Here is a 26,674-nt window from a genome sequence, read left to right as displayed (position 1 = left end):
TATTACAGAGTCTACCGGGTCTCACTACACATCTTACATGTTTCTCTAGCAACAACAGAAATTTTTAAAAATCCTAAACTAGCTTGTTTTCTGTTTTAGAAGAACAATTTTGACCTACTTGAGAAAAGAATTAATATAAAAACTTTTCAAACTAGAGTAAATGAGGGAGGAAAAAAGTGTGCACGCTCTAGGGTATATAATTTACAATCGGTAAAGTAACAAAGTCAAATTAAAATGCTCACTTTGTTCTGTTTAAAACTCCCAGGAAAACAAAACAACCTTCAAAAGTACTTCAAAACTTTCACTATTTCCGTTTAGATTGCTCAGCAGGGCACATTAAGTAAAAGCGGGAGAGTAAGCATATTTATAAATATTAAAGTTAAAAGTCACAGATACACTGAATGACTTGCTTATAGTCATTGAATGACTTGCTTATAGGAAAAATAGAACATGGGGGTGATAGTAAGAAACATTAAATACTACTATTTAAGTCTTTAAATAGGGTATTTCACCTGTTTTTCCCATCATGTTGCAGCAGAATCCTGGTTATGGACAGGTAAAAGGCAGTTCTTTGGAAGCCTTCACCATTACATTAATCTTCATAAGCTTTTTTTCTCCCCTAAAGATTGAAAGTGAATATGAAGAAATTATAAAGCCAACATCAGTTGTGGGTACCTCTTCCTCTTCTTACACTTCAACCAGCAAGAGAAAGGAGACATCAACCTCAAGCTGTAGTGATCGAAATGCTACTTACTCAGCTCTGGCACAAGTTAGTGCCACTGCTCCAGGAGAGACAGAAGAATTTCCTCCTCCCCCACCTGATGTGCTTCAAGTTCCAATAGATGTGACAGCATCTTCCCAGTCCCCTGAACTCCCCAGCCCTGCTAGACGACTACCAGTCCCCAAAGATGTCTATTCCAAGCAAAGAAACTTGTATGAATTAAACCGTTTATATAAACACATCCATCCTGAGTTAAGAAAAAATTTAGAGAAAGATTATATCAGTGAGGTTTCTGAGATTGTTTCCAGTCAAAAGGACACAGGAAGCTCAGTTTCAGCAGACGTGCAACATGCCCGATATGTTTTTGAGAATGCAAATGATAACTCTCAAAAAGAACTGAACTCTGAAAGAGAATACTTGGAATGGGATGAAATTCTGAAAGGGGAAGTGCAGTCTATGAGGTGGATTTTCGAGAATCAGCCATTAGATTCCATCAACAGTGGCTCTCCAGAGGACAGTCACAATGCCAAGGGCATTGCTGATCAAGAAATCATTGCTGGAGGTGACGTAAAGTACACAACATGGATGTTTGAAACTCAACCCATGGATGCCCTGGGGGTTCATTCTTCTGAAGGTAGAGTAAACGCTGACAAAATTCCTGACCTGGCCAGAGGAGATGTTTCCACAGCCCGCTGGATGTTTGAAACAAAGTCATTAGACTCTATGAATAAAATGTACCAAAATGAAGAAGAATCAGCATTAACTGCTACTAGGGACATAACTGGGGGAGATGTCAAAACTGTGAGATATATGTTTGAGACTCAACATCTGGATCAACTTGGACAACTTCATTCAGTAGATGAAGTGAACTTACTTCAGCTCAGGTCTGAACTTAAAGAAATTAAAGGAAATGTTAAGAGAAGTATAAAATGTTTTGAAACCCAACCTTTGTATGTTATTAGAGATGGTTTAGGTCAAATGCTAGAAATCAAAACTGTTCATAGAGAAGATATTGAAAAAGGGGATGTAAGAACAGCACGTTGGCTGTTTGAAACACAGCCTTTAGACACAATCAATAAGGATATCACAGAAATTAAAATTGTCCGAGGAATATCCATGGAAGAAAATGTCAAAGGTGGGGTGAGTAGAGCAAAGTGGTTATTTGAAACTCAACCTTTGGAAAAAATCAAAGAAGACTTGGAAGAGGTCATCATAGAAAAAGAAACAATAATAGGCACAGATGTCTCCAAAAAGTGTTGGATGTTTGAAACACAGCCATTAGATGTTCTAAAAGAAACTTCTGATGCAAATCCTGTATTAGCTGAAGAGATAATAGGGGGTGATGTACAAACCACCAAGCATCTATTTGAAACTCTTCCAATAGAGGCCTTAAAAGATAGTCCTGATGTAGGAAAGCTTCAGAAAATCACCACCTCTGAAGAAGAGAAAGGTGATGTCAGGCACCAAAAATGGATTTTTGAAACTCAACCACTGGAAGAGATTAGAGAAGATAAAAAGGAATACACACGAACTGTGAAGCTAGAAGAGGTGGATAGGGGAGATGTCAGAAATTACACACGCATCTTTGAATCAAACAATTTAATTAAATTTGATGCATCACATAAAATAGAAGTGGAAGGAGTCACAAGAGGTGCTGTGGAGTTAAATAAATCTCTCTTTGAGACTATGCCACTGTATGCCATTCAAGATCACCTTGGAAAATACCATCAAGTAAAGACAGTCCAGCAAGAAGAAATCTTAAGAGGTGATGTGAGGAGCTGCAGATGGCTTTTTGAAACAAGGCCCATTGACCAGTTTGATGAAAGTCTTCTTAAATTTCAGATAATTAGAGGAATATCTGCTCAAGAAATACAGAGTGGAAATGTGAAATCTGCTAAATGGTTGTTTGAAACTCAACCTCTTCATTCAATTAAATATTTTAGTAATGTGGAAGAAACAGAAAATAAAGCAGAACAAGTGACAGATATTGTTAAAGGGGATGTCAAAACCTGTAAATGGCTGTTTGAAACCCAGCCAATGGAGTCTCTTTATGAAAAAGTTCCGTTAATGACTACAAGTGAAGAAATTCATAAGGGAGATGTCAAAATGTGTACGTGGCTCTTTGAGACGCAGCCTCTTGACACCATAAGAGATGGCTCTGAAACAACAGTCTCCTTGCAAACTGCAAAGCAAGAGGAAATCCAAGGTGGAGATGTTCGTACAGCGTGTCTTCTTTTTGAGACAGAAAATTTAGACAGCATACAAGGAGAGGAAGGAAAGGAAACCAAGGCTGTGGAGGTGGATATCCAAGCTGGGGATGTCTCCAGCATGAGGTATAAATTTGAAAATCAATCCTTAGACTCTATAAGTTCCAGTTCAGAGGAAGTGTTGAAAAAGATGAAGACACTACAAGCTGAAGACATTCAGAAAGGCAATGTCTTAAAGTGTAGGTGGCTCTTTGAAAACCATCCCATTGACATGATAAAAGAAAGCCAAGAAAGTGAGCGATTAGTAAAGACAGTGACAGACATAGAAGGTGGAGATGTCAGAAAAGGGTGCTTCATCTTTGAGACTTTTTCTTTAGATAAGATTAAAGACGAGTGCGACTGTATCAGCACCAAGAAAACACATGCTGAAGAAGTAGTGAAGGGTGATGTCAAAAGCTACACAATGCTCTTCGAAACCCAGCCACTCTATGCAATTCAAGATCAAGAAGGGTGCTTTCACGAAGTAACAACCGTTAAAAAAGAAGATGTGATTCATGGAGATGTGCGAGGAACAAGATGGCTTTTTGAGACAAAACCATTAGATTCAATTAATGAATCACAAACCGTGTATGTTATTAAATCTGTTACACAAGAAGACATTCAGAAAGGGGATGTTAGTTCTGTCAGATACAGATTTGAAACACAGCCACTAGATCAAATCTCAGAAGAATCCCATACAATTGTGCCCACTATTGACCACATTCAGGGTGGAAAAGTGAAGACAAACAAACAATTCTTTGAGGCTGAAAATTTTGGGAAGAACAATTATGTAAGAACTGTAAGTATCAATGAAATTCAAAAAGGCAATGTTAGAACATCTATGTGGCTATTTGAAACTCACACTGTAGAACAGCTGAGAGGAGAAGGGTCAGAATATAAAAATATCAAGACAGTTACCCAGGAAGATGTGCAAAAGGGGGATGTTAAGCAGGCAGTATGGCTATTTGAAAACCGAACTTTGGATTCAATTAAAGATGCGGAAGAAAGCATCACAAAAGTGGCCAAGGAGGAGATCCCAGCTTCCGATGTCAAGACTACCACATGGCTCTTTGAAACAACACCAATTCATGAATTCAATGAAAATAGAGTTGAAAAGGTAGAAATTATTGGCAAGAGCATTAAAGAAACATTGAAAGAGCTTTACTCTCAAAAAGTTATTGAAGCTCCTGGAATTATCATTGAAACTGATGAAGTTGGGGATGTCCGAATGGCTAAATATAAGCTAATGAACCAAGAATCTCCTGAGATACAGAAAGAAGAAGTTATTAGGGCCAATCTTGGAAATATAATGATGAACTTACTTTCCAAAAAAGACTGCACCAAAAAAGAGATCATGGTTAGTGAAGAGGAGAAGGGAAATGTTAACCTGACTAAAACTCAATTGTTGAACAGATCAACTGAATTTCATGCTGAAAAAGAAGAGATAGTGAAAGGTGATGTGCAAGAGGCAATAAAAAAACTGTTCGCAGAGGAGAGATCTGCAAAGAAAGGCATTTTAATCCAAGAAGATGAAAGAGGAGACATTAACATGACCATCTACTGTCTTCTTCATGAAAACACTGGTGATAAAATTAAGCGTGAAGAAGTAATAGGAGGTGATGTACGACATACCATTCATAATCTGTTGTCTTCCACATCAAACAGTGCAGTCTGTGAGAGGGCTAAAATTGATGCCTCAGAGAGAGGAAACGTTCAGTTTTTCACAACATGCATAGAAACTGGAGCTTTAGATTACCTCAAACAACTTCAGACAGGACCAGATGAAACACTAGCAGCTAGGAAGCAAGAAAGAGAAGAAGAAATAATTGGTGTTGATGTGGAGCAGACAAAATTCTTGTTGAGGAAAAGGCAGTCTCAGATTGAACGTACAGTTAATGAAGCGGACATCATTCCGGGAGATGTGCATAATACAGTTAAAGTTTTTATGACAGAGCCTCCCAGTATACCTTATAAGACAACCAAAGAAGAAATTATGAATGAGGACTTGAAATCAACCCTAAACTCTCTCAGCCAGGACATAAATCAGAAAACAGTGACTAAAACGGAAGAAATAAAAGCTGACATGCTGGCTACCCTCAAGTCACTCAAGGAGTCAAAGCAACGGTGGCAAGAATCTAAACAGTTTGACGCCATCCCTTGTGATGTTGAGAAAGCAATTGAATGCCTTGAAAAAGCTACAAATACAAAGACTGAAATACTTAAAAAGGAGCTTATTCGAGATGACCTTGAAATATCATTAAGGTCTTTGAAAGAAGCACAAAGGAGTTTCAAAGAGGTAGATAAAGAAGGCAGAATTGAAAAACATGTCCATGCTGAAACAGTAGGATCTTCAGAAGAGCAGAAGATGAAGATTCATCAGGGGGCCATCCAGACGGGCACAGAAAGCATTCTTCAGCCAAGACCAGGACCACTTGGCCAAGGCATTCTCAGTCAAACTGAAGGTAAATCTTGCTATGGGACTTCCACGGGAGAAAGAATTGACCTTAGTCTTCCAAAAGCCCCCAAAGGCACTGTAAAGATTGTTGTAGATCGTGAACAAAATAATGATGCTCTTGAGAAAAACCTTAGAAAACTTTCTAATTCATACCATGAAACTATGAGAAATGTGTTCGAGACAGCTGGCAGAATGGGTGTTGGAACTAATACCACCAAAGAACAACAGCTTAGTGATGAACGCACAACTGGGCAATTAACCTCAATGGTTTCCATGAAGGAAAATATAACAACTAAGGAATCAGACACGGTGAGACAGCTGATGAAGGAAAGTATCTTAAGGTCTGCCCAATCTATTGACAAAACACTTGGAAAGCACCAAATTCAAACTGGTGAAGTGAGAAATGACCACCAGAAGACTGAGTCTTTCTACATAAAAAATCCTAAAAAGACTAAGAACATTAACGTATCAACAGAGATGCGAAGTCCCACACCTGGTCCCACCCAGCATCCAGTTACCATGCAAGTTGGAGAAGCATATGAAGTTACAAAAGGTTTTCAGGAGCAAACTATGATAAAACAAGAAATGCAGTATCCTAATAAGGATATGAAGAAAGATAAGAAGAACTCTCATTCTTTTCCTGTAAATCAAAGCATATCCAATGTAACAGAGGAGAAAGTCTTTGAAAAAAGTCACAATAAATTCAAAGCAACTGACAAAAAGCAGAAAACTGATGTTTATCTGGAAAGCCAGGACTTTTTAATGAAGACAAATACTTCGAAAGACTTAAAAATGGCAATGGAAAGGTCCTTCAATCAGATCAACTTTAACCCTGAGCATAATGAGAGAGAAAGTGAATGCTCCCTACCACCTCCATCCCCACCTCCTCCTCCACCCTCCAATGCATCATCTGAAATTGAATTTCCTCTTCCCCCTCCACCTCCTTTAAACCTGTTGCCTGAAAAAAATGAGTTTCCTCCTCCACCTTCCACAGAGAAGATAAGGGCTGAATTCAAAAGCTTCCCAGTCTTGCCTCTTCCTCCACCACCAGTAGATGAGAAATCTGAAAGAAAATGTCTGTCTGAGTCTCTACCACCTCCACCTCCTCCAACTCCATCTCACAAATCAGCACATCTTCTTTCCTCCTCTGTTCCTGAAAAACATAGTGAAGCATTCATCCAACAATATTCCCAAAAAGAAGCTGCAAGCTCTCAGAAAACTTATTCTCATGCTAAAGTCATAAAAGGTAAAACACCACCTCCCACTTTGCCCAAGCCTAAATTCTCCAAGTTAATCAAAGATGAAAAGAATCACCTTTCTCCTAAAGGTGAATTGGAAAATGCCCTATCAAACATGGAATATAAAACTACTCCCTTTAAACGTCAGGAAACAACGATGGTGACAGCTAGCAGGGAGCACACAGACACAAGGCACGGTATATCGAGAAAAAGTCTTGATGAAAAAATGCAATCGTCTGTTGCTTCTCCTAAGTCTCTCTCCCAGACAGTAACAGAAACTTCAGCACTCAATGGAGAACAGAAAGCACCTCTCATAAAATCTCATTCATTTCCAGAAAGTTCAAGTCAACAAAGTCCAAAACCTTACATGAGAAAATTTAAGACACCTTTAATGATTGCTGAAGAAAAATACAGACAACAAAGGGAAGAGCTTGAAAAACAGAAAAAGGAAAGTTCTTGCTACAGCATTGTCAAAAATGAAAGCTCAAGTCAAAAGATATCAGAGTTGGAAAAGGAAATGCTGTTAGAAACAGCATACAAGGAAATACCCTCACTCAGAATGGATTCAGAGCTCACTGTGGGTCAACCCAACCAAGTTGCCCAGAATGATAATGCTCAAGTGTGTTCTGACAAGGAGTCTTCCACAACATCAGCAGAGACAGTTACTGTCAATAGACAACAGCATCTTCTAGCAGTCTCAGAAGACAAAAACAACATGAAAAAGGAAGTGTTACAGAGTTCAAGGGGTCTTAAACAATCTAGATCAGCTTTAGAAACTAACCAGAGTCTCCAAGAATATAGCACACATGAAAAACAACAGAAGTGTGTGGAGCATTTGAATATGCACCAAAGCAAACCAGCTTCTCCAACTTTTAAAGTTAAAACCATCAAGCTCCCAACTCTAAATCAGACATTAAATAAAACAGACCACAGCTGTGAAAGCCATGTGAAACAATCTGCGGTTGATGCTCAAGCCATTACCAAACAACAGTACCAAGAAACTGAGAAAACGGAAGCAAATGCAGTATTTCATAATAAGCAATCGGTGGCTGAACAGTTTTATCAATTACCTAAGAAGGAGAAAAGAGTGACAGTACAAATGCCTACAGAGTCTGCAGCAAAGAGCCAGGAAAACGAGTTCAAGATTATTCTTGAGAAGCAAAGAGAATGTAGGGAATCTGACAGAGAGAAACTTCTAGGAAGTGAAGAAAAAAGTCAAGGGTCATTGGTAATCAGTCCTGAAGAGGACATATTAATGGTTGAAAGAAAACAAGGATACTTGAGAAATGGGTCATCAACAAAGGTAGTGAAGCCAAAGGTTATTGATGTACATCTGGATTCACAGACTCAGAATTTCCAGCAAACACATACACAGACTTCAGAAAGTCAAGTTGAACATAAAAAATCCTCACAGCTATATAATAGTCTGCAGGAAAAGAAATATCTCAGAGACAGAGGCATACAGCAGAAACAAGCCTTCTCTAATGCTAAAGATTCAAGGCATGAGATTTCACAGAACAAATCTCCATTTTCCTCTGTGAAAGAATCTCAGCAGGATGATGGAAAATGTGCTGTAAATATATTGGAGTTCTTGAGAAAACGTGAAGAACTACAACAGATTTTGTCTAGAGTAAAACAGTTTGAAGCAGAGTCAAATAAAAATGGCCTTAAAACATTTCAGACACTGCTAAATATTATTCCTGTATGGCTGATAAGTGAGGAAAAAAGAGAATATGGAGTTTGCGTTGCCACAGAGAGTAATTTAGAAAAAGTCAAAGAAGAAATAACACATATTAAAACGCAAGCAGAGGATATGCTTGCGTACTGTGAAAATATAATTCAAACAGCCACGATAGCCTCCCAAACAGGAAGGCAGGGAAATAAGCTTACCACTCTTAACGAAACATCATTGAAAGTTTCTCATACTAATGCAAGCTCTAAGGAAAACGATGAACCAAAAGAAAATAACATGGCAAAAGAAAACATAGGGCACCACCAAGTAGCAACTCACAAGGAAGCATCTGCTTCTAATTATGCAAAAGCCCATCACAAAATTAAGGCAGGTGATAGCAAGAGCTCTCCTCCCTCTTTAAAAAGTCGCCCACCATCACCTACTTTTATAACAATCGAGTCTTCTGCCAGACGAACAGAAACGCCTCCTAAAAATGAGCTTTCTCAGTTGCCTTCAAAGGATAGCTGTGTGGAAAACCCACCCGAAAGACCAGTATCACATACAGCTAGAATTCACAGGGCCAACACCTCCCCTTCTCCACCTAGGAGCCGCTCTGAACAACTCGTCAAACTCAAAGACACCACTGCAAAGTTATCCAGAGGGTCCATCCCACGTACACCAGTAACTACAGTTCCCATTGTAGAGAAGAGGTCTGAGATTGTCATGTCTCCAGCATCACTTCGTCGTCAAATTAAGATAGAAAGTTGCAGTAGAGACTCTCCACCTACAATCACAATACCTGTGAGTATAAATCATGTCAGCAATGGTTCCTATGGAGAATCCATGCAAGCTCAAGAGGAAGTGAGGACAGTAGAGAAAAGGGCAACATACGTTCATAAAGATGGAGTGAATTCCATTAATGGCATGGTGCCTGACACCGAAAGTTATGATGCAGTCGAAATCATCCGCAAAGTGGAGGTGCCTTGTCAGTCCAAACGCCCTCAGAGATATGAAGCAGCCAATCGAACTATTCAAATGGCTGAAAATTTCATGAATAGCCACAAAAATGATATAAACAAATGGTTTGAGGATGGCCCAATTTTTGAAGCAAAATCACATAGAGTTTATGCAAATGGAGATGTCAACCGTAACATACAGCAGGAAAGTCACATGTTTTGTAAGGAGGAATTTGGATCAACATCCTTAGAAGACACTGATTTTACAGGCTTTTTTTACAAACATCCTAGAGCACTCCAAGAACAAAATCCTGCTCAAGAGCACAAAGTACACTCTGAAACAAGGTCTCTAAGAGAACACTGCTCGGGCGTGGGTGCCTTTGAGAATCAGGTTGTTGGGTCAAAGGTAGCATCCTCATCATCACACAGCTCAGAGGCTGGCAAATCTGGCTTTGACTTCAGGCATGCCCCGCCAACCTATGAAGACGTCATTGCTGGCCATATTTTAGACATCTCTGATTCACCTAAAGAGCTTCGGAAGAATTTTCAAAAGGCGTGGCAAGAGAGCGAAAGAGTTTTTGAAAGCCTAGGATATGCAGCCTCAGACGCTTCTGCCACTGAGATGGGAAGCACCTTCCAGGAGGAATCTGCATTTATGAATGGTAAATGAGCTTGAAAACTGTGAAGGAAGATTAACTCATTTAAAAGCATGCCCCAAACTCAACATGATTTGCAGTGGAAATAACCAAATCATATAGCCTAAACCTAACAGCTACCCCTGCGTGCCTCTAGCTTTTTTTAGTATGCCTGATATTTTTACTACTTTCTCTTCACAAAAGCATCTCATATGGCATGATCCACTTGTACTTTGTGAGGATAATAAAAACTTTTATGTCAACTATTGAAACCTATATCTATCAAGGTAAATAAAGCCTTGGATAAGACAATAAATATAATTGTTATGAAAATATTAATAATTTTTGTTATACATGTATTAGAGAATAGAGCACATTATTAATAGTTGTTAAAAATTACTTCATATAGATATATCAGATGACATTGGTTCACACCCTGTAGCTGAATATGGATGTCATTTTAACTGCACTGTTAAGAGAGCTCTACACTCCATTTGGTACAGCCTGTAGTAATCCAAGAAATGACTTACATTCCTCAATGTACTTCAAGGATTTTTATGCATCTGTACCTGTGATAAAAATTTAGATAAAGAATTAGAATTTATATATATATATATATATATTTATTATTACTGTTAGAATTCTATTTTTTTCTAATGCCATATTTTATCTACAACTGACTTTTCCACCTTTCTAAAAAGAAATGACAGCTCCCGCTGACCTTCTTCATGGACAGAAAGAACAGCACATCTTAAAATTTGATTATATTTATAAGAAGGAGATTTTAATCATGTGAATTTAGTACATATTTTGTAGCATCAGAGAACAACTCATTTCACTAAGTCTCCCCTACTTTTTTATAATTAGTGAGAGTTTGTGATAAAAGGATTTGACATAATTAATGTGCATCATTAGTGCGGTCAATTCTTTTAGACAGATTGAAAAAAGAACAAGCTTAAAAATAAAAACTGCTGAAACTAATAATTATGCCTGTGTCATATTTGCAACATATGTGTCTAACTTATCAGGTTAATATGGTTTCTTAATGTGCTTGTTTCTGGCACAATTAAGCAAAGCTGTCTAATTAATTTCAAATGCTGCTTCTTTCTAGCTAGCTCCCAAAACCCAGCAAATGAAAAGAAACTTCTGGTGAACAGAGAAATATGTCCACACCAAAACAAAAAAAAAAAAATTAATAATGTGGCCCTAAAATATGTTTTTGTTTGGTTTGGTTTTTTGTATAAATGACTACAACTGTAATCGGAAAGCTTAATTATCCTGGCAGGGTTGTAGCAAGACCAATATGGAAATGGAGTTTCTCTATCAATTTAAACAACTATACAAACCTTGATTAGTAGTGTAATCATCATTATGTATAAGAACTAACTCTCACTCAAAAGAAAACCAGGAAATGACTGTAGGTATTAAGAGAAGTATGGAAAGCAGATTTCCATACTTCCATACTAAAATCTAAAAACATTTAAGAAAAAATATTTCTGATCATTTCAAAGTATTCAAATCTAATTATACTACACAAAAGATTTGGTGTCATAAAATCAACCCTAAGTTGTAAAGAAGCACTGTATTGATATCTTTGGCTTAAAAATGTGTTTGTACTTTAGAAAAACCCATTCATAATACCTTTTAAATCTTTGGACAAAGTTAAGTCTAATCTTTACATATATTCAGTTATCTATAGTGAATGATAACTTTTTTCAGGAAGTCCCCCCCCATTGCTGAGCTTACTATTGATATTTAACATATTAAGATGAGTGGATGTCTTTTATTTCTGTATGTTTGATATAATAATGCCAATGTGTACAATGTGTGAATAGTAGAGGTGTTAGGATAATAATCTTTATTAATATTAATCCTATTGATAATATAGGCTCTAGCAATAGAAAGACAATAGAAAGCTTGCCACTTTAACTGCATGGCCAGTTAATATTGTTGATGGGTTTTATAATGTTTTAAGAATGCAATTGAAAGCAATACTATATAAGCTTTTGTAATGTTTTATTTTTAGAAACAACTGTTCCAAGACAAAGAAACATGCACACTATGTCAAAAGACAGTTTATCCAATGGAATGCCTAGTAACAGACAAGCAGAGTTTTCATAAATCGTGCTTCCGATGCCACCATTGCAACAGTAAACTGAGGTAAAATGTTTTGTGGTCTGCGGCAGAAACATTCAAAGGGCCTGCAGCATGTGCTCAGCGTTGCAACCCTGGGCAGATTCAGATTGCTCCAGATCCTGCTGCGGCTATCAGGTCACACCACCACACAGCAGGATATGTTTGTGCTGTTCTGTATTGATCAGTTGCTATGACCTTTTTCCTTTTGGAATTTTGCTTTCCTAATCAAATCCAGAGGATGTTCTTTGATTCCAACATAGAAATCACGCAGATGAGAAAAATCAAGAGTCACCGTGCAAAGCAGGATGTCTAAGTTAACGTTCTAGTCCAAAATCTACATTACATCGGCAGTCATTAAACTGTTTCTACAAAAGGCCGCAGTAGTAAACATTTGCCTTTTTGCAAGTCAGCTTTCTCACTCCTGAGACACAATTACCGCACCTATACCGGGAAGAAGGAGAAGGAACTTAGGCTGGTAACTGGAGAGATTCAGTCTGGGGTTCACCAGCTCCAAGGCCAAAGCCTCCCAGTAGAAGAGTGTGGCAGTGGAGCCTACTTCACTGCAGCCGGGAAGGGGCCAGGGGCTCGGTGCCATAGTGTAAGGGGTCAGCAATCAAATATAGCATGGAAGGTCACACCTCCACAGCCTACACAGGCACATCTGGAACTGTGCTTCTCTAGTCTGTCAGATGCTTCTTAATCCAGTTGAACTGATATCAGAATTAAGGATCACCCAGGCCACGCTGTTGCTGTCTGTACTGTTTCCACAGAAGTACTAGAGCAACATAGCTACCTGAACCCAGCAGGCTTAGCTAGCTGTACATGGATGGGCTGGCTATGTGCCAATCAAAATTTCATGTGCCCAAGCAGGTGTTAGGTTTTAGCTGGCCTGTGTTTGAGCTAGACTACGGAAGCTTCAAAGGAAATTAGGAATATAGTCAGCGACGAGTCAGAAAAAAATCTGTTTATTCTCCTATGACAGTAGTAACACACTTATCGACATGATTACCAACGCACTTGTTTTCTAAAACTCTTGAAATAAGTGCATCTAATCGAATGTGGAATTTGGTTTGACTATGGATTGAGACAGTAAAATTGGGTTTATTTTGCTGAGTCTAATGTGCATTTCTCAGAATATAGTTTTCTGGCTTTAACTGACAATGTCAAACATCCTTGTTGCAACAGTCTTTTTCCTTGGTTTCCATGACAACGTGGTATATTGGTTTTTCACTTTCCTTCTAGATGTTCCATCCCAGGCACCTGTGTAGGTGACTCTTTTTCTATCCATCAATGCAGTGTTAGGTGTTCTTTAGAATTCTATTGTAAGAAGGTATTTTTCGTCTCCTATTCTTTCTGGTGAATCACATCCATTTCTACGACTTCACTTATCATCCCTGTGATAATGATTATGGAATCTCTACCCCTAACCCAGATCTCTCTGCTGCGCATCAAATCTCAGGAGTGAGACTATTTCTCTGATTAGATTTTCCATAAGTTCAGCCAACTCAATATGATGCATTTTCTTTTTGACACCAAAATTACCTTTTTGACTATACAGGCCATGTGCCACTGTGTAAGTAAATGGCATGAACTAAGTGACTGATACATGGAGTTACTGCTTGACTTCTTCCTCTCCTTCACTCCCTACACCCAAGCCATCACCAAGCCCTGTCACTTATTCCTTGCAAATGCTTCCTGAGTTGTGTCTTTTCTTTATTCCCCCTAGCACAGCTATTTTTCAAGCAATTGTCTTCTCTTACCTGGATTCATGGAACAGCCTTTCTGCAAATTTTGTCTCCTATGTTCAGCACTTTTTTCCTCCACAGGAAGCCTGCCTCAGTGCTTTGTCCCATAACGTAGTGAAGTCATCTTCTTAAAATGTAAAACTGTGGTACTTCACTATTTAAAATCTATAATAGCTTCCCCTTTGCAAACAAATCTAATACAGAAATATTAGTTAAAATGCAATTCAGGATCTGGTCCTTATTGCTAACACCTTTATCTATCCCCACTTTATCCTATTTATGTGTTGTTTTTCTTTTTTTTTTAATCAAATTGGTAGGACAGCTTCAATAATTAACACATTGCATACATTCTTCCTAGTGGTTAATTGCTGTACAAGATGCAAACATGATATTCTATTTACAAACACCATTAGAACAAATCATTCTATTCATTAAGAGAATGTAACTATCTATCTATCCTAACCACTTTGAATACACAGATACAAAATGGACATTCATCTGTATACTCTTTTTTGTTAAGTCCTGTTATTTGAATATTATAGGTATGTTAACTCAGCAAAATATTACAAAAAAGTCCAGTAGCCCATAATAGTATTGGGTCTTCCGCTTGAGTGCTAATGTCAGAAATTGTTGACCTGAGTCAGCTCAACATAACAGCATGGCTTTGCTTCTTATATTTCGTTTTTATACTTTTCTGCTGGATGGTTAAGACCAAGGTAAAGCAGCATGTAGCCTGAATTACTTCATGTTCCCCAAGCCACTGTTTTTGTCTCTCATATGTAACCAGTCCAAAATGTCATCCTATTGCTTGGGGAAGTTTCCCATAATCCTCCTCCAGAAATCTGTTTAGCTAATGTCCATTCAATCCTCAGACCTCAACAAAGACTATGTTACCCAGGAAGCTTCATTTGACCCCCAGGAATGGGTAAAACATCCTTACCATACACTCCTACTACATCCTCTGTTCTTGCCCGATTCTTAAAACAAGCTGATGTAATTGTCCCTAACATTCATTGTGCTCATATTTGCCTTGCAAACGTTTAGTAAAGGAGCCAAAAACATTGATCAAGGACTTTTTGATCTATAGATAAAGATATAGATATATAGATATATCCAAAAGTCACAGATAAAGAAATCAAACAAAGTAAATAAATATATGGTTTAAGAAATAATTACGAACACTCTGTAAATACTGCCAAGATCAAGAAATCTAACACTATAGTCATTCCATAACCATCTGTTATGATAACCCATCCTAATTATAAATGGCTTTCCTCTCTCCCACAAGCAAATAGTTTCCTTTTGTCACTTCCTTGCATTTTTATAGTTTCATTTTCCAAATGTGTTTTCCTAAGAGGTATACTTTAGCCTTGACTTTATTTTATTTTATTTATGTTTTTTGAGACAGGGTCTCACTATTCAGTTTGGGCTGTCCTTGTGCTCACTTTTGTAGCCCCGCGGCTGGTCTTGAACTCACAGAGATCCTCCTGGCTCAACCTCCCGAGTTGGGACTGCAGGAGTGCACCACCATGCCTGGTTCCGGGGCCCCATGGTGGGCACCCACATCTGTTGTGCCCAGGCATCCCCAGATGAGAGCACAGGGCATGCGGGGCCAGGGATCAAACTCAGATCCTTATGCTTGCTAGGTAGGTGCTTATGCCTCTGAGCTCTCTCTCCGGCCCCTAGCCTTGACTTTAAACTTGGTATGTCTTTAACATCTTTTTAAATCCATATAGTTTCCCTCCATTCTTTTATTTCTGTTAATCTGTGGAAAAACCATGACATATGACTTACAGATTGTTGAGGCTGGATTAACAACTGCACACTCATTGCAGATTATGTTCCTTTGTCTTCTGCTTTCCAAACTGTTAGCTAGACCTCAAGCTTTATTATTGCTTTCCCAGGAACATATAAATAGTGTCAGCAAGGGCACAGTATGAACATAATGTCTAATTGTCTCGTGTCCAGTGACCACAGCGGACATTAAGACAATACATATATTTACTTATTGACGTCTACAAAAATGTGATATTCTAATTTCATTATTTCTTCAAACTTCTTCAAACACTTTATAAAGTACTTTCCCTCATCTCTGCTCCTCTCCTCTCTTTACACAATGACACATTTGGTGGAGGGTAGGCAAAATAAATTAATAATGATTTTCCTTTATTTACCAATTAATAAACTGATGATTTATCCATAGCACACTTGTTCCATATCATTCCCAAAAGGTTACTAATATTTTCAGAAAAAAGTGCTGTTTGATTGGATTCAATCAATCACAATAATTACTACTGAAGCATAAATTGTTCTCTCTCTGATCAGTGGGTTTCTTTCTTTCTTGAGTACTTTTGACAGGTCCTTCATGATCTTTGAGAACTTCCTCATTATTGGACAGGACTAGATAGATATTCCAGACTATCGTCAACATTTTCTGATCCCTATAAAAATAGTAGAAGGTATTTTTATCTATCTTTAATATCTTTCTTTTCAATTCTTTACATCTCTTTGTTTCTTTTGGAACATTTAAAAGTTTACCTTTATGTTCTTCTGTTATCTCTTCAATTTCCTATGAATTTTATTTGATTTTGTGCTTCTTTTAGTTTTTATTGCTAAGAATGTTTTCTTTTCCATTTTGGCCCTGATTTCTATTTTCTACTTTCTGACATTTTTTTTATGTGTTTTCCTAATTCTCCTTCATTTTGTATTCTCAGATTTTTATCATAGGCTATCTTAGATCCTTTTTTTCTGAGAAAAAGTGCCTGGAACCTACAAGTTAAAAGAAGAAAGATTTATCTCAGCTCATAGTTTGGAGAGATTCCAGTCCATGGTTGGCAGGCTCCAAGGCAGGCTGGCCTGGCAGAGGCACATCACTCGGGAAAACCAGTCCATGGCATGGAAGGCAGAAAGCCACAAATCACAAGCCTTCCTTTCTTTTTTATCCCAGCCAAGCTACAACCCCTTTGGGTGGTACCACCCACACCCAGGGCAGAGATTCCATTATCCACACCCAAATCTATGCTAAACCAATTTAATCAATAGCATACATTCTTAACCTCAATATCCCACTTTAGATGCAGCCACCTCCCAAAAGTTCATGAGCACATGAAACTTTTGGGGGTACAGATGGATACAAGCCATAACATTTTCTTAATGACTTTAAGTTCATTTTGGAGTCCAAGGTTAATGTGTGTGTGTGTGTGTGTGTGTGTGTGTGTGTGTGTGTGTGTACTGGAGACTGATCTCAAGACCTTGTGCCTGCCAGGCAATCACTTATGCAGCTGAGCTATCTCCCTAGCCCAAGCTTAATTTTTTAAATCTGTTTTAGAGCACAGTTTGTGGCATGTTTTCATTAACTGCAAGGATAATGTACATTATGCTTTCAAAAAATACAGTTTATTATATCATTAAAATAAAAGATTTTACCTCAATAGATCTGCCACTCATTTTTATAAGAAATTAGTTTTCCCAATCTTCAAAGGAGATGACATCCATAATGTTTTTTCTGATTTCACAGACTTGCTCCTATTACTTTTGAAATACTGTTCAAGATAAGGGAGTGGTAGATGGCTGGGATTTCACAGCCTTTTTTTCTACTCTTGTCTTTATCTAGATCTTCTCTTTCATACCTGTTGTCATTAACCGGCTCTGTTTTGATCCCACTCAATTTCCTTCTCAGATGATCCTTAGTGGTTCGGTTTTGAGAGCTCTGCATACAGGTCTGTTTGGTTGTTTGTAACATGGGACATTTGTAAACCCTGGCCACTGGAAAGATGACTAAAACCCCTGTCCAGTTTTGGGAGCTAGTCTCTGATTTGTTCTGATACTTCCAAGAAATATTGATCTGTGCTGTGCTCCTCTTTGCAGACCCTTCTTTCTTGCTCCCCCTACAAGATTGTCATGGTGGTCTCCCATCTACTGGTGGATGTCTTTAGCTAGCCCTTTAGGCTACCTTGTCACCTAGTTTTGTTGTAAGTGTTGCCCATAGGTTCAGCTGTCTATGTGATGTACTGGTTCTTATCTGTATATTCAGAAATCCTCAAAATTACACTGTTGCCTCTAACAAAGGTGATTTAATTTCATCAGGCATTCTGTTTGTTGACCTCCTTTGGATTGATAAGCAAGAGCATAAACAAACTTTCTAATTAATTCAAGCTCCAGTGAAGAAGAAAATTCACATATTTGATTCATGTGTATGGGCTATTCAAGATTTATTGAAAAGTAAAACCTTTCACATAAATCATCACTAGCACAGGTTTAGTCTTACCATTCTATAACTGCATTTGCATTATAAAATGTACCAATATATCAGTAACTGACATGTATCATAAAATTATAAAGAGTTCAATAGATATATGAGAAGTATTAGTGATAACTATTACCTAACACAATGGTTCCTTTCATGGGGTCATTCCAATTACTAGTAAGTTAAGTGTATGAGTCTGAATCTTTACTAAAGTAGATAATTTCTTAATTATCTATGAATTTACAATAAATATACAAAATGCTAAGTGTTTCTTTTTTCTTTTTCTGGCAGTTTGGGGAATTATGTATCACTTCATGGACAAATATACTGTAAACCTCACTTTAAACAACTTTTTAAGTCAAGAGGGAATTATGACCAAGGCTTTGGACACAAACAGAATAAAGATAAATGTAATTATGAAAATCAAAGCAGTTCAGTGGACTTTATTCTCAATGAAGAACCATGTACATGTGAACACACTACGACAAACATTGTTCTTCCTGAAGATCTTATAAAACATTTAGATGCTGGTGACAGTGAGTGGCAAAGGGATGACCTGAGGAAGTTGGGGGAAAGAAGAAAATTAAAAATTGTTTGGCCTCCAGCCAGAGAAATGCCTAAGAAAAACTTTCCCTTTGAAGATGAGCTCAAAATGAGTAAGCCTAAATGGCCACCTGAAATGACAACTCCGCACTTTTCTGAATTTAAAACTGAATCACTGGTAGAACATTTTAAACCTCTGGAAAATAAAGAACCAGAAAACCTTTCTTTCCTACAACCATATCTGCTATCCACACCAAAGTATCAGAAAGAAGATGCTGCAAGAGGCAAAGAAATGAGACTATATGAAGCCAGAAGAGATGAGAAGAAGGTGGGAAATATGAATGTGCAAGATAAGCTGAATGAAGCAGAAGACACAAAGAATAAAAAATTAAGTGGAGTGGATGTTAATGACAGTAATACTGGGCTTGTGCAAAGTACTGAAAGGGAGAAAAATGAAAAAACTAATGAACCTGGTGGTGCAGAAGTGTTACAGGTTCCTAACACTGGTGATGAGGCAGTGCCAGAAGATCATAAAGAGAATTTGAACAAGAACAATAATAACAATCATGTAGCAGTCTCATGTCTTAATAATTTCAGGCCCAAGACATCTATTTTAGAATTTCCTAATCCATTACCTCTGTCAAACACTGCAAGCTACGCTGCAAGCAAACACCAAATTAAGACACTGGGACGCACACCCAGAATTTCAGAGTATATGTGAATTTGGGGGAAAAAAAAATGTATCCAAGGCATGACTAGCTGCAGATCTGGAGAAGCAGACTGGCAGAGCAACTGCTGGCAGTGCTGTGCAGTCTGCCCAAACCCACGCCTGGGGGCTTCCTCCCTGGGGGAAGCTCCGTAGTCTTCTGATGCAACTCTCTTAAACACTGAAGAAATCCATCCAAATAGCAGAAATTTACACTTTTCTATTGTTAATGAATACTATCCAGTGTATTTTATTTTTTTAACTTATTTTTACTAGTCCATGTTTAGGACACATAGCAGTCTCATTCACTGTGGAGAGTGGTACAGGTACAAGGCACGTCTTCCTTCCTTCTGCATCCTCTTCCACACCCCTCCCTCCACGCCCACCTGCCCTCTCACCCTCACCTTCCTTTTTGCAATAGAGCCATCTCCTCTTTTTTCTTTTCGAACATGATGAAAATCACTGCCCTCCCGAGAAAACTGAGGTCACTTTGAGTGTGATTTCTCAGACACTGTATATCAACCTTAAAATATGCCATCTTTGTCTCTAAGCACATCTGGAAGGGACATCAGAGAGTCTGTTGGAGTGAGATGACAGCAGCCCGCATGGAGGGAAGCACAAGCGTTGACACTCAGAGCTGAGTGTGCAGCCTCGCCTTCACTGTCCAGCACACAGGGCCATCCTCACAACTGCCCGCAGAGAGCAGAAAGGCGCAGGTGCTCCAGCGACTCGGAGAGGAACATCTCCGGGCTTTGCAGCCCCTGCTCAGCCCCTGAGAGATACTGAAGTTCTGTAATAAGACTTTGGGGACTCTGACTACCTTTTATGGAACTTGTAAGCATCACATTTAAAAATCACATGTGCTTCACCAAGTGATATTTGCTTCATAACTTTTGTAACTCATTTTAATCTACTTTTGTCTGACTGTAACTGAGTAAAGAAACACATGGCTGCGCTTCCCTCCCAAACAGCACCGACATGCATCACCCTGCTTTTCCATCACACCACGGGTGAGACACTCTGTACTACTGCTATTCTATATGATTAGTACACCTTCTCCAAAATTTCTGCTGAAATAAAGTTATATCACCTGGTAAGCAAAACAATATATCTCTGTGACTTTTTTCATATTACATATTATCAATCCAATTACATATTGTCTATTTTGTTTCCAACCATTTTAAAAGCTATTTGTTCTAAGCAAGCATCCTCCCCACACATATACACCCCAAATAATCTTGGAAAATGTAAAACCAAACATATGCAACCAAAACCAAAGTATTAATAGGAGCCATAAATATCTCAATCATTTTTGGGTCTATATAAAACCAAAACCAAAGTATTAATAGGAGATATAAACTTTCAATCTTTTTTGGCTCTATACTTTAAAGATCAGGTTATTATACTTCTTTAATTATTACTTATATATATTAAACTATCACAGATTGTCTCTACAAATACATAATGAAACATATTCATTTTCTGCCAGAAAGATAGTCCATACTCAGAAATAGGGCAATATTTGGGAGGGCAGTTAGATAGGTTAGGCAAACTGCAATTTTATTGACTACTACATGAAATAGATTAATAGAAAAATCTGTTAGTCAAGCTTTTTAGGCTTTTAAAAATCATATTTACTGAATATTTTTGTGATATCACAAAAATTATTCTTTTGAACATTTGGCTTCTAAACTACCTGCTGATTTTGTCTTTCCTCAAATACATTTGATGATTGAGAAAGAAAAATGATAGCATGAATATAAATGAGTAACTTTGCATAAATTTGGGTAGTGCATGTATGAAACAGACCTTAACCCACATTCTCCAGCATAAACACAAACCGTTGACTTTCTATAAATAGGAAACCAAAATGTAGTGTTGAAAGCTGCTTCTTTTTAGAAAGTATAACAAATTCTCTCTTGCGAGTTACTATGTTCTCACCAGACACGTAAGACCTGCACTGCCCTGGCTCACTAACGGTGCCACAGCTATGCACCACAGGCTGGGTGGCTTCAACAACACCAGCTGACTCTCCCGTGGGGGTGGAGGCAGGGGGACCCCTCCTGTGGACTCTCTTCTTGCCTTGCAGGTGGATGTCTTTTGCTCTGGTCTTCACAAGCTCTTCCTTCTGTGCATCCACATCCCTAGTTTCCTGTCTTCTTGTAAGGACATGACTTCTGTGGATTGCAGACCATGCATCTAACTTTATGGCGCCTTAGTTACCGCTTAAAGACCTTATTTGCTAATATATTGAGTATTACTATTCCAACATGAGAGTTTCACAAGGATACATTCATAACACACATTTTATCTGTTTCACTCAAACACTGTGAAAGGATGCCAAGAAAATGGCAAGCCAGCAGGCACCAACAGCAAGTTTTTAATTTAAATTGAATTATTGTACCTTACACCATTCTATGTCTTAATGACACATTATTTCCCCAATCACTTATGCTAAGATAACACAAATTTCTATAAAGAAAGCAATAATTTAAAGTAATTCATGATGTAGTATCCCAAAGTATGATTTTTTTAATGTCAGTGATCCTTTTACAAAGGTGGCTTTTTCTTTGCAAAAACTTTCTACTGGAGTTCTGCCCATTTAATCTTTTATTTATTTTTTTATTTTTTTGGTGGAACCGGGAATTGAATTCAGGCCCTTGCACTTGCCAGGGAAGGGCTTATTCCACTGAGCCATCTCCCCAGCCCGCCCATTTAATCTTGGTAGCCCAGTCCTGTTCAACTATCAGAATTTAGCTTTAACATAAACTGATGCCTACATTGAGGAACAATAAATGGCAATTATTCCTCTGTTTATTTACATTGAAATAGAAAAGCAGTTTTAAAAATTTGAAGCACATTTATTATAATTGTTGGCTGTGTCACCTCTCTTGGACATGTAGTAGTTAGTTTATAACAATTTAAAACTGCTTTAAAATCTGAGTGTAGTTTTATTTACTAATGGTTTCACTCTAATTATGACATCTCCCAGCTACCTAGCAAGCTTTGGGAACTATAACTAAACACACACAAAGAAATCAGTGAGATTTCTTGTCACAGACAGTGTATTATATAATAAAGCACTACTGAGTGACTAAAATAAGAAAAATTTATTTTTCCTTCATTATGAAAGTTAGAAAAGTCCAAGATCAAAGTGTCAACAGGGCTAGTCTCCCCCTGGCTTTTAATGACCACCTTCACTCGCTATGTGTGCAAATCCACCTTCCTTCTTGTGAGGATATCAGTTGTATCAGATTACTCCCAAACTCAATGACCACATTTATTTTTAATCGCCCTTTTAAGGACCCTTTCTCCTAATGAGGTCCTGTTGTGAGGTATCCTGGCCAGGACTTCAACATGGAGACCTTAGGAAGGGACAGTTCAGCTCTTCCATGCAGCCACCACATTTAATCTTTAGTTGTCTAAATATTATGAAACAACCTCCCAATAAGTTTCACTTGGAACGTATATCAAAAAATTACATAATATGTATATTTATGCTATGAAATGAATATTTCCAGGAGCACCATTCTACAAAGGCATCCAGGTGGGTTCAGGATGGACCCAGTGCTATGCTAGATGAAGCTATGTGCTGGCCAAGGTTGGCATGCCAGTAATGAAGAGCTTTTACATTATTTATTCAAAACTGAGCCTTCCAGTGAATTTTGTGAAAAGTGTCCTATCTCCCAGCATATTGTGTTGAATTGTCTTGAGAAGCTTCCATACAATCAATCTTTGTGACAGATTTGGGGCTCTAGGCAACACATTCTGTGGATTAGGTCTCTGGTTCTCCAGCAGTGCAGTAAAACTACTACCCATTTCCAAATGTTCAGCCAGTCCATGTGTATGATGTATGCTCGCATAAACCAATAACTTTCTGTACACATCTCTAGAGTAATTTTTAAAGACATTAAATTTTTAAGAAATTGGAAGTTTAAAAATGAGTACATCTTTTGCTACATTTTGATAGTTAGTGATGGTTGGCTACTATCCAATTACAGAATAGGAAATAGTTGGTTAAGAAGATGAACTTAGAAACAACAGTTACAGATGTTGAAGTAAAAGAGAAGTGCAGGATATTTTTTTCTTTTCTTTCCTTCTCTGTAAATGTAACTAAGAAACAACAGAGGGTTCAAAATATAATATAAAATTTTTAGAAATCTGCAGGTATTAACAGTGATATGAAATCTCAACTTCAAAAGAGTGAATTTACATAGAGATCAGAAATAAGCTACAGAAGTAATACTCATATTCAAAATAAAAGTCATGAGAACATTTGAGAATTACTGAAGAGAGCTGCACCTCAATCCTCCAAAATTAACTCTAGTAGAAGACAAGAAATATTTTTGGATAAGTAGAATGTAAAAATGATCTAAATTCAGTATTGATGAAGAACTTTGCAAAGGCTAAGGTTAGCTGCCTAACAAGGTCCATTTGCCATAGATCTTTTACCCTTAAATTATAATGAGAAATATTAGGACATAAAGATGTTTGCACCTAAGTTAAAGAGTAGGTGGAAAGAGTAGAATGTGCACAAAACAGTCATTATCCTTCAATACAGACTTTCTATAGAAAGTAAACCAGTGGAGAATAAATAGAAAGTCTCTCCCCATCAATAGTCATCCCATAAACTTTATGGAGCCACCATATATATATACAGGCTGAGTGAATAAGAAAAAATATGAGTAAGGCATAGTATTTCCCACACAGAGTTCTCAAACTAAAATGAGGCATTCACAATATGAAATAATCAATTATGGTCTTGTATGTGAATGTAGGAAAGCAAGGATAATGTGCACTCACAAAGTTTTGCTAATTTGGAAGACTATATAATAATAGTAAAAGGATAGAAATGTGCTTTTGGTTTGAATAAAGTATTTTCTCATGATTTACCTAGTTGTAATTTTTGTCTTATGGACTTTGTGGTACATAGCCAAGATTCTCCTTCAAGAAATACATCCATGAATGCTGGGATTGCTGCCCACAGAAGCCCCTTCTCTGTCAGTCCCCAACCAGGATTGCTCAGCTGCCTCTGTGAAATGAACCTGTGCACTTTGCAATCAATGAATAGAAAACCCAGCACAACTACAGGCCAAAACTCTTTGTAAGGTTGGCCGAGGCTCCCTGAAGACAGCACCAAGACCCAGCTTCATTTCAATCCTGCTTCTTTTCTATCCCTTCTATTCCCTTGGTATCAACAGCCACACCTTAAAAAGCCTCCTTCATGTCAATCTTCAGCTCACGACCACCTTTAGAATGAAATCAACCTGGACAAACTCCTGTTAGGACAAACTGTGTCTGCCCAAGAGAGAAGACACCAGGATGCTACTATGGAGCTGAATTATTTTCTGCCTCCTTGACAATGGGCACAAGGTGGCAGTGCAATTGTTAAAATTCTTAGTGGTGGTACTCTAAGAAGCTTTACTGGCTGAGGCAAATGCCTAGCTTGGCACTATATATCAAATATTTGAGGCATGTAGAAGAAATAGCAATTACAATGAGAATGGAATTCCACTGCCTAATAAAGCTATTGTTCTGGAAAAAAAATGAACAAAAAGCTGAGCATGATTAATCAACAGTTAAATGCTGAGGGCAATTTCATTGTAAGAGTAAATGAACCTCACAGAAATTTAGAAAATTTTACCAAGATTAGGGACTGTTTGATCAAATCAATGAGATCTGAATGGAGGTATGTTGGCAGATATAACCAAAAACAATGAAATGACAGAGTCCTCTTAAATCTCTGAACCTAAAAAAGTGCTCCATCCCTCCTTAACAAGAATTAGCACCTGCGCTGTTCCTCAAAGTCTCTCCCAGATGCCTCTTCTTGGCCAATGGCATCATCTTTTGCTGGTGTCGCTGAAGCATCAGCCTCTGAACTGTGCTCTTGGCATGAACTCAACAGCTGGAACTGCTCTAGGCAAGGTAAGTTTCACTCTTGTTCCACAATCAGTACTCTATCCTGATGTGCTTCTCAAAGTAATAGCAAAAGCAAGAGAAAAGAAGAGGAGACAGTGTAGACCTATAATTGTCACACTCTTTATTGCTCCCTCATTCCCAACAGTTTCAATGAGTCTTATAATCCAAGAATCAAAATATGCAAAAATATAGATAGATGATGGATGGATAGGTAGGTAGGTAGGTAGATAGATAGATAGATAGATAGATAGATAGATAGATAGATAGATAGATAGATAGATGAGATGACATACATCAGTACTGAGGGGGGTTAACTAATAATAATAGCCTATTTGCAACACCCAGCTGAAATGATGACCTGAGTTAGCATGATTCTGGGTGTGAAAAGCCCCCTGAGGATTGTTGCCAACTATACAAAAGCAGAACTGGAGGGAAAGATGGTATGCTACTGATTCCCCTAGACAAGTCTGTCACGCTGGTTTTCTGATATGAACTGGGTTGTTCTCTTCATTGGAGGAGCTTTGGTGCTTGCTGTCGCTGAAGAGAGGTGCAGTTCTCTTTTGGGGGGCTCTGAGCCTTATTTTGAGCATCACCCCCTGGCTCCAGCTCAGATCCCTCACCCTACAGGCACAGATCCTACATCCTGCTGGTACAGACTTTCTAGCTATCACCACTGACCTCTGGGCCTCCCAAGTGCAGATCCTTGATACAGATTTGCATGGAACATTGTCATGGGACCCAGGTCTCCATTTGGGTTCATGTGAGACATGGCTATGAACTCTAGATCTACAACTGGACTTGTGCTAGATGAGATTCAGGCCCTCAGCTGGATACTTTGGGTTTCTAGTGGACAGATCTCTTGTACTCTTTTGCATTTGGCTTGTTGGGTGGATATTTTATAATAATGCTATAAATTATGTGTCCTTATTAAATCTATTCCCCTGGAAGCCCTGACTATGATAAATGGATAGATGGATAGATGGCTGGCTGGATGGCTGGCTGGATAGATGGATCTATTCACCTATTTATCAGGTGAATAGATAGATAGACAGACAGATAGACAGATACACAGACAGAGCACAATGCCTAGCTCCTCTTGTACAGTTGCCTCTTCTATGTTTCTCAAGGTAGTCACATTGTGCCATAGGGTAAAAGAGAAGATAAACCTAGCCAAAGTTCAAAGGCAGGTAATCTAAACAAAAGATGAGTGCATGATTCCAGTTATTGATAACAGAAAATGTCAGCTGCCTAAATGCTAGAACATTTAGTTATAGCACACAAAGTCTTATTTTCACAATACAACTACCCTCTGTAAATTGCAGACCCTTTCTAAAGATAACACAGCAATGTAGGGGACCGCATAGAATCCATGAAGTCCATGCACTCTACTTCCTGCATCAGAGAACAATCCCAACTCTCCCTCTTTGGGGTCTGAAATTCAGAATACTGATGGAAG

At 38.1% G+C, this 26,674-nt stretch overlaps 1 protein-coding gene across 1 annotated transcript in view; it reads left to right on the top strand.

Moving 5' to 3' along the window:
* Nucleotides 1–18,392, top strand: part of LOC101572642 (xin actin-binding repeat-containing protein 2) — an 85,922-nt gene extending 67,530 nt beyond the window's left edge. The window contains exons 7-9 of the mRNA XM_004646385.2: nt 626–9,950; nt 11,950–12,083; nt 18,342–18,392. Of these exons, the coding sequence (XP_004646442.1) occupies nt 626–9,950; nt 11,950–12,044 (9,420 nt within the window). The 3' untranslated portion in view covers nt 12,045–12,083; nt 18,342–18,392. The remainder of the gene's footprint in view (nt 1–625; nt 9,951–11,949; nt 12,084–18,341) is intronic.
* The last annotated feature ends 8,282 nt before the right edge of the window (nt 18,393–26,674 follow it).

The sequence above is a fragment of the Octodon degus genome, unplaced genomic scaffold (genome assembly GCF_000260255.1).
Source record: "Octodon degus isolate 3935 unplaced genomic scaffold, OctDeg1.0 scaffold00267, whole genome shotgun sequence".
NCBI classification, from domain to species: Eukaryota; Metazoa; Chordata; class Mammalia; order Rodentia; family Octodontidae; genus Octodon; species Octodon degus.
This window is presented reverse-complemented; position numbering and strand designations above follow the sequence as displayed.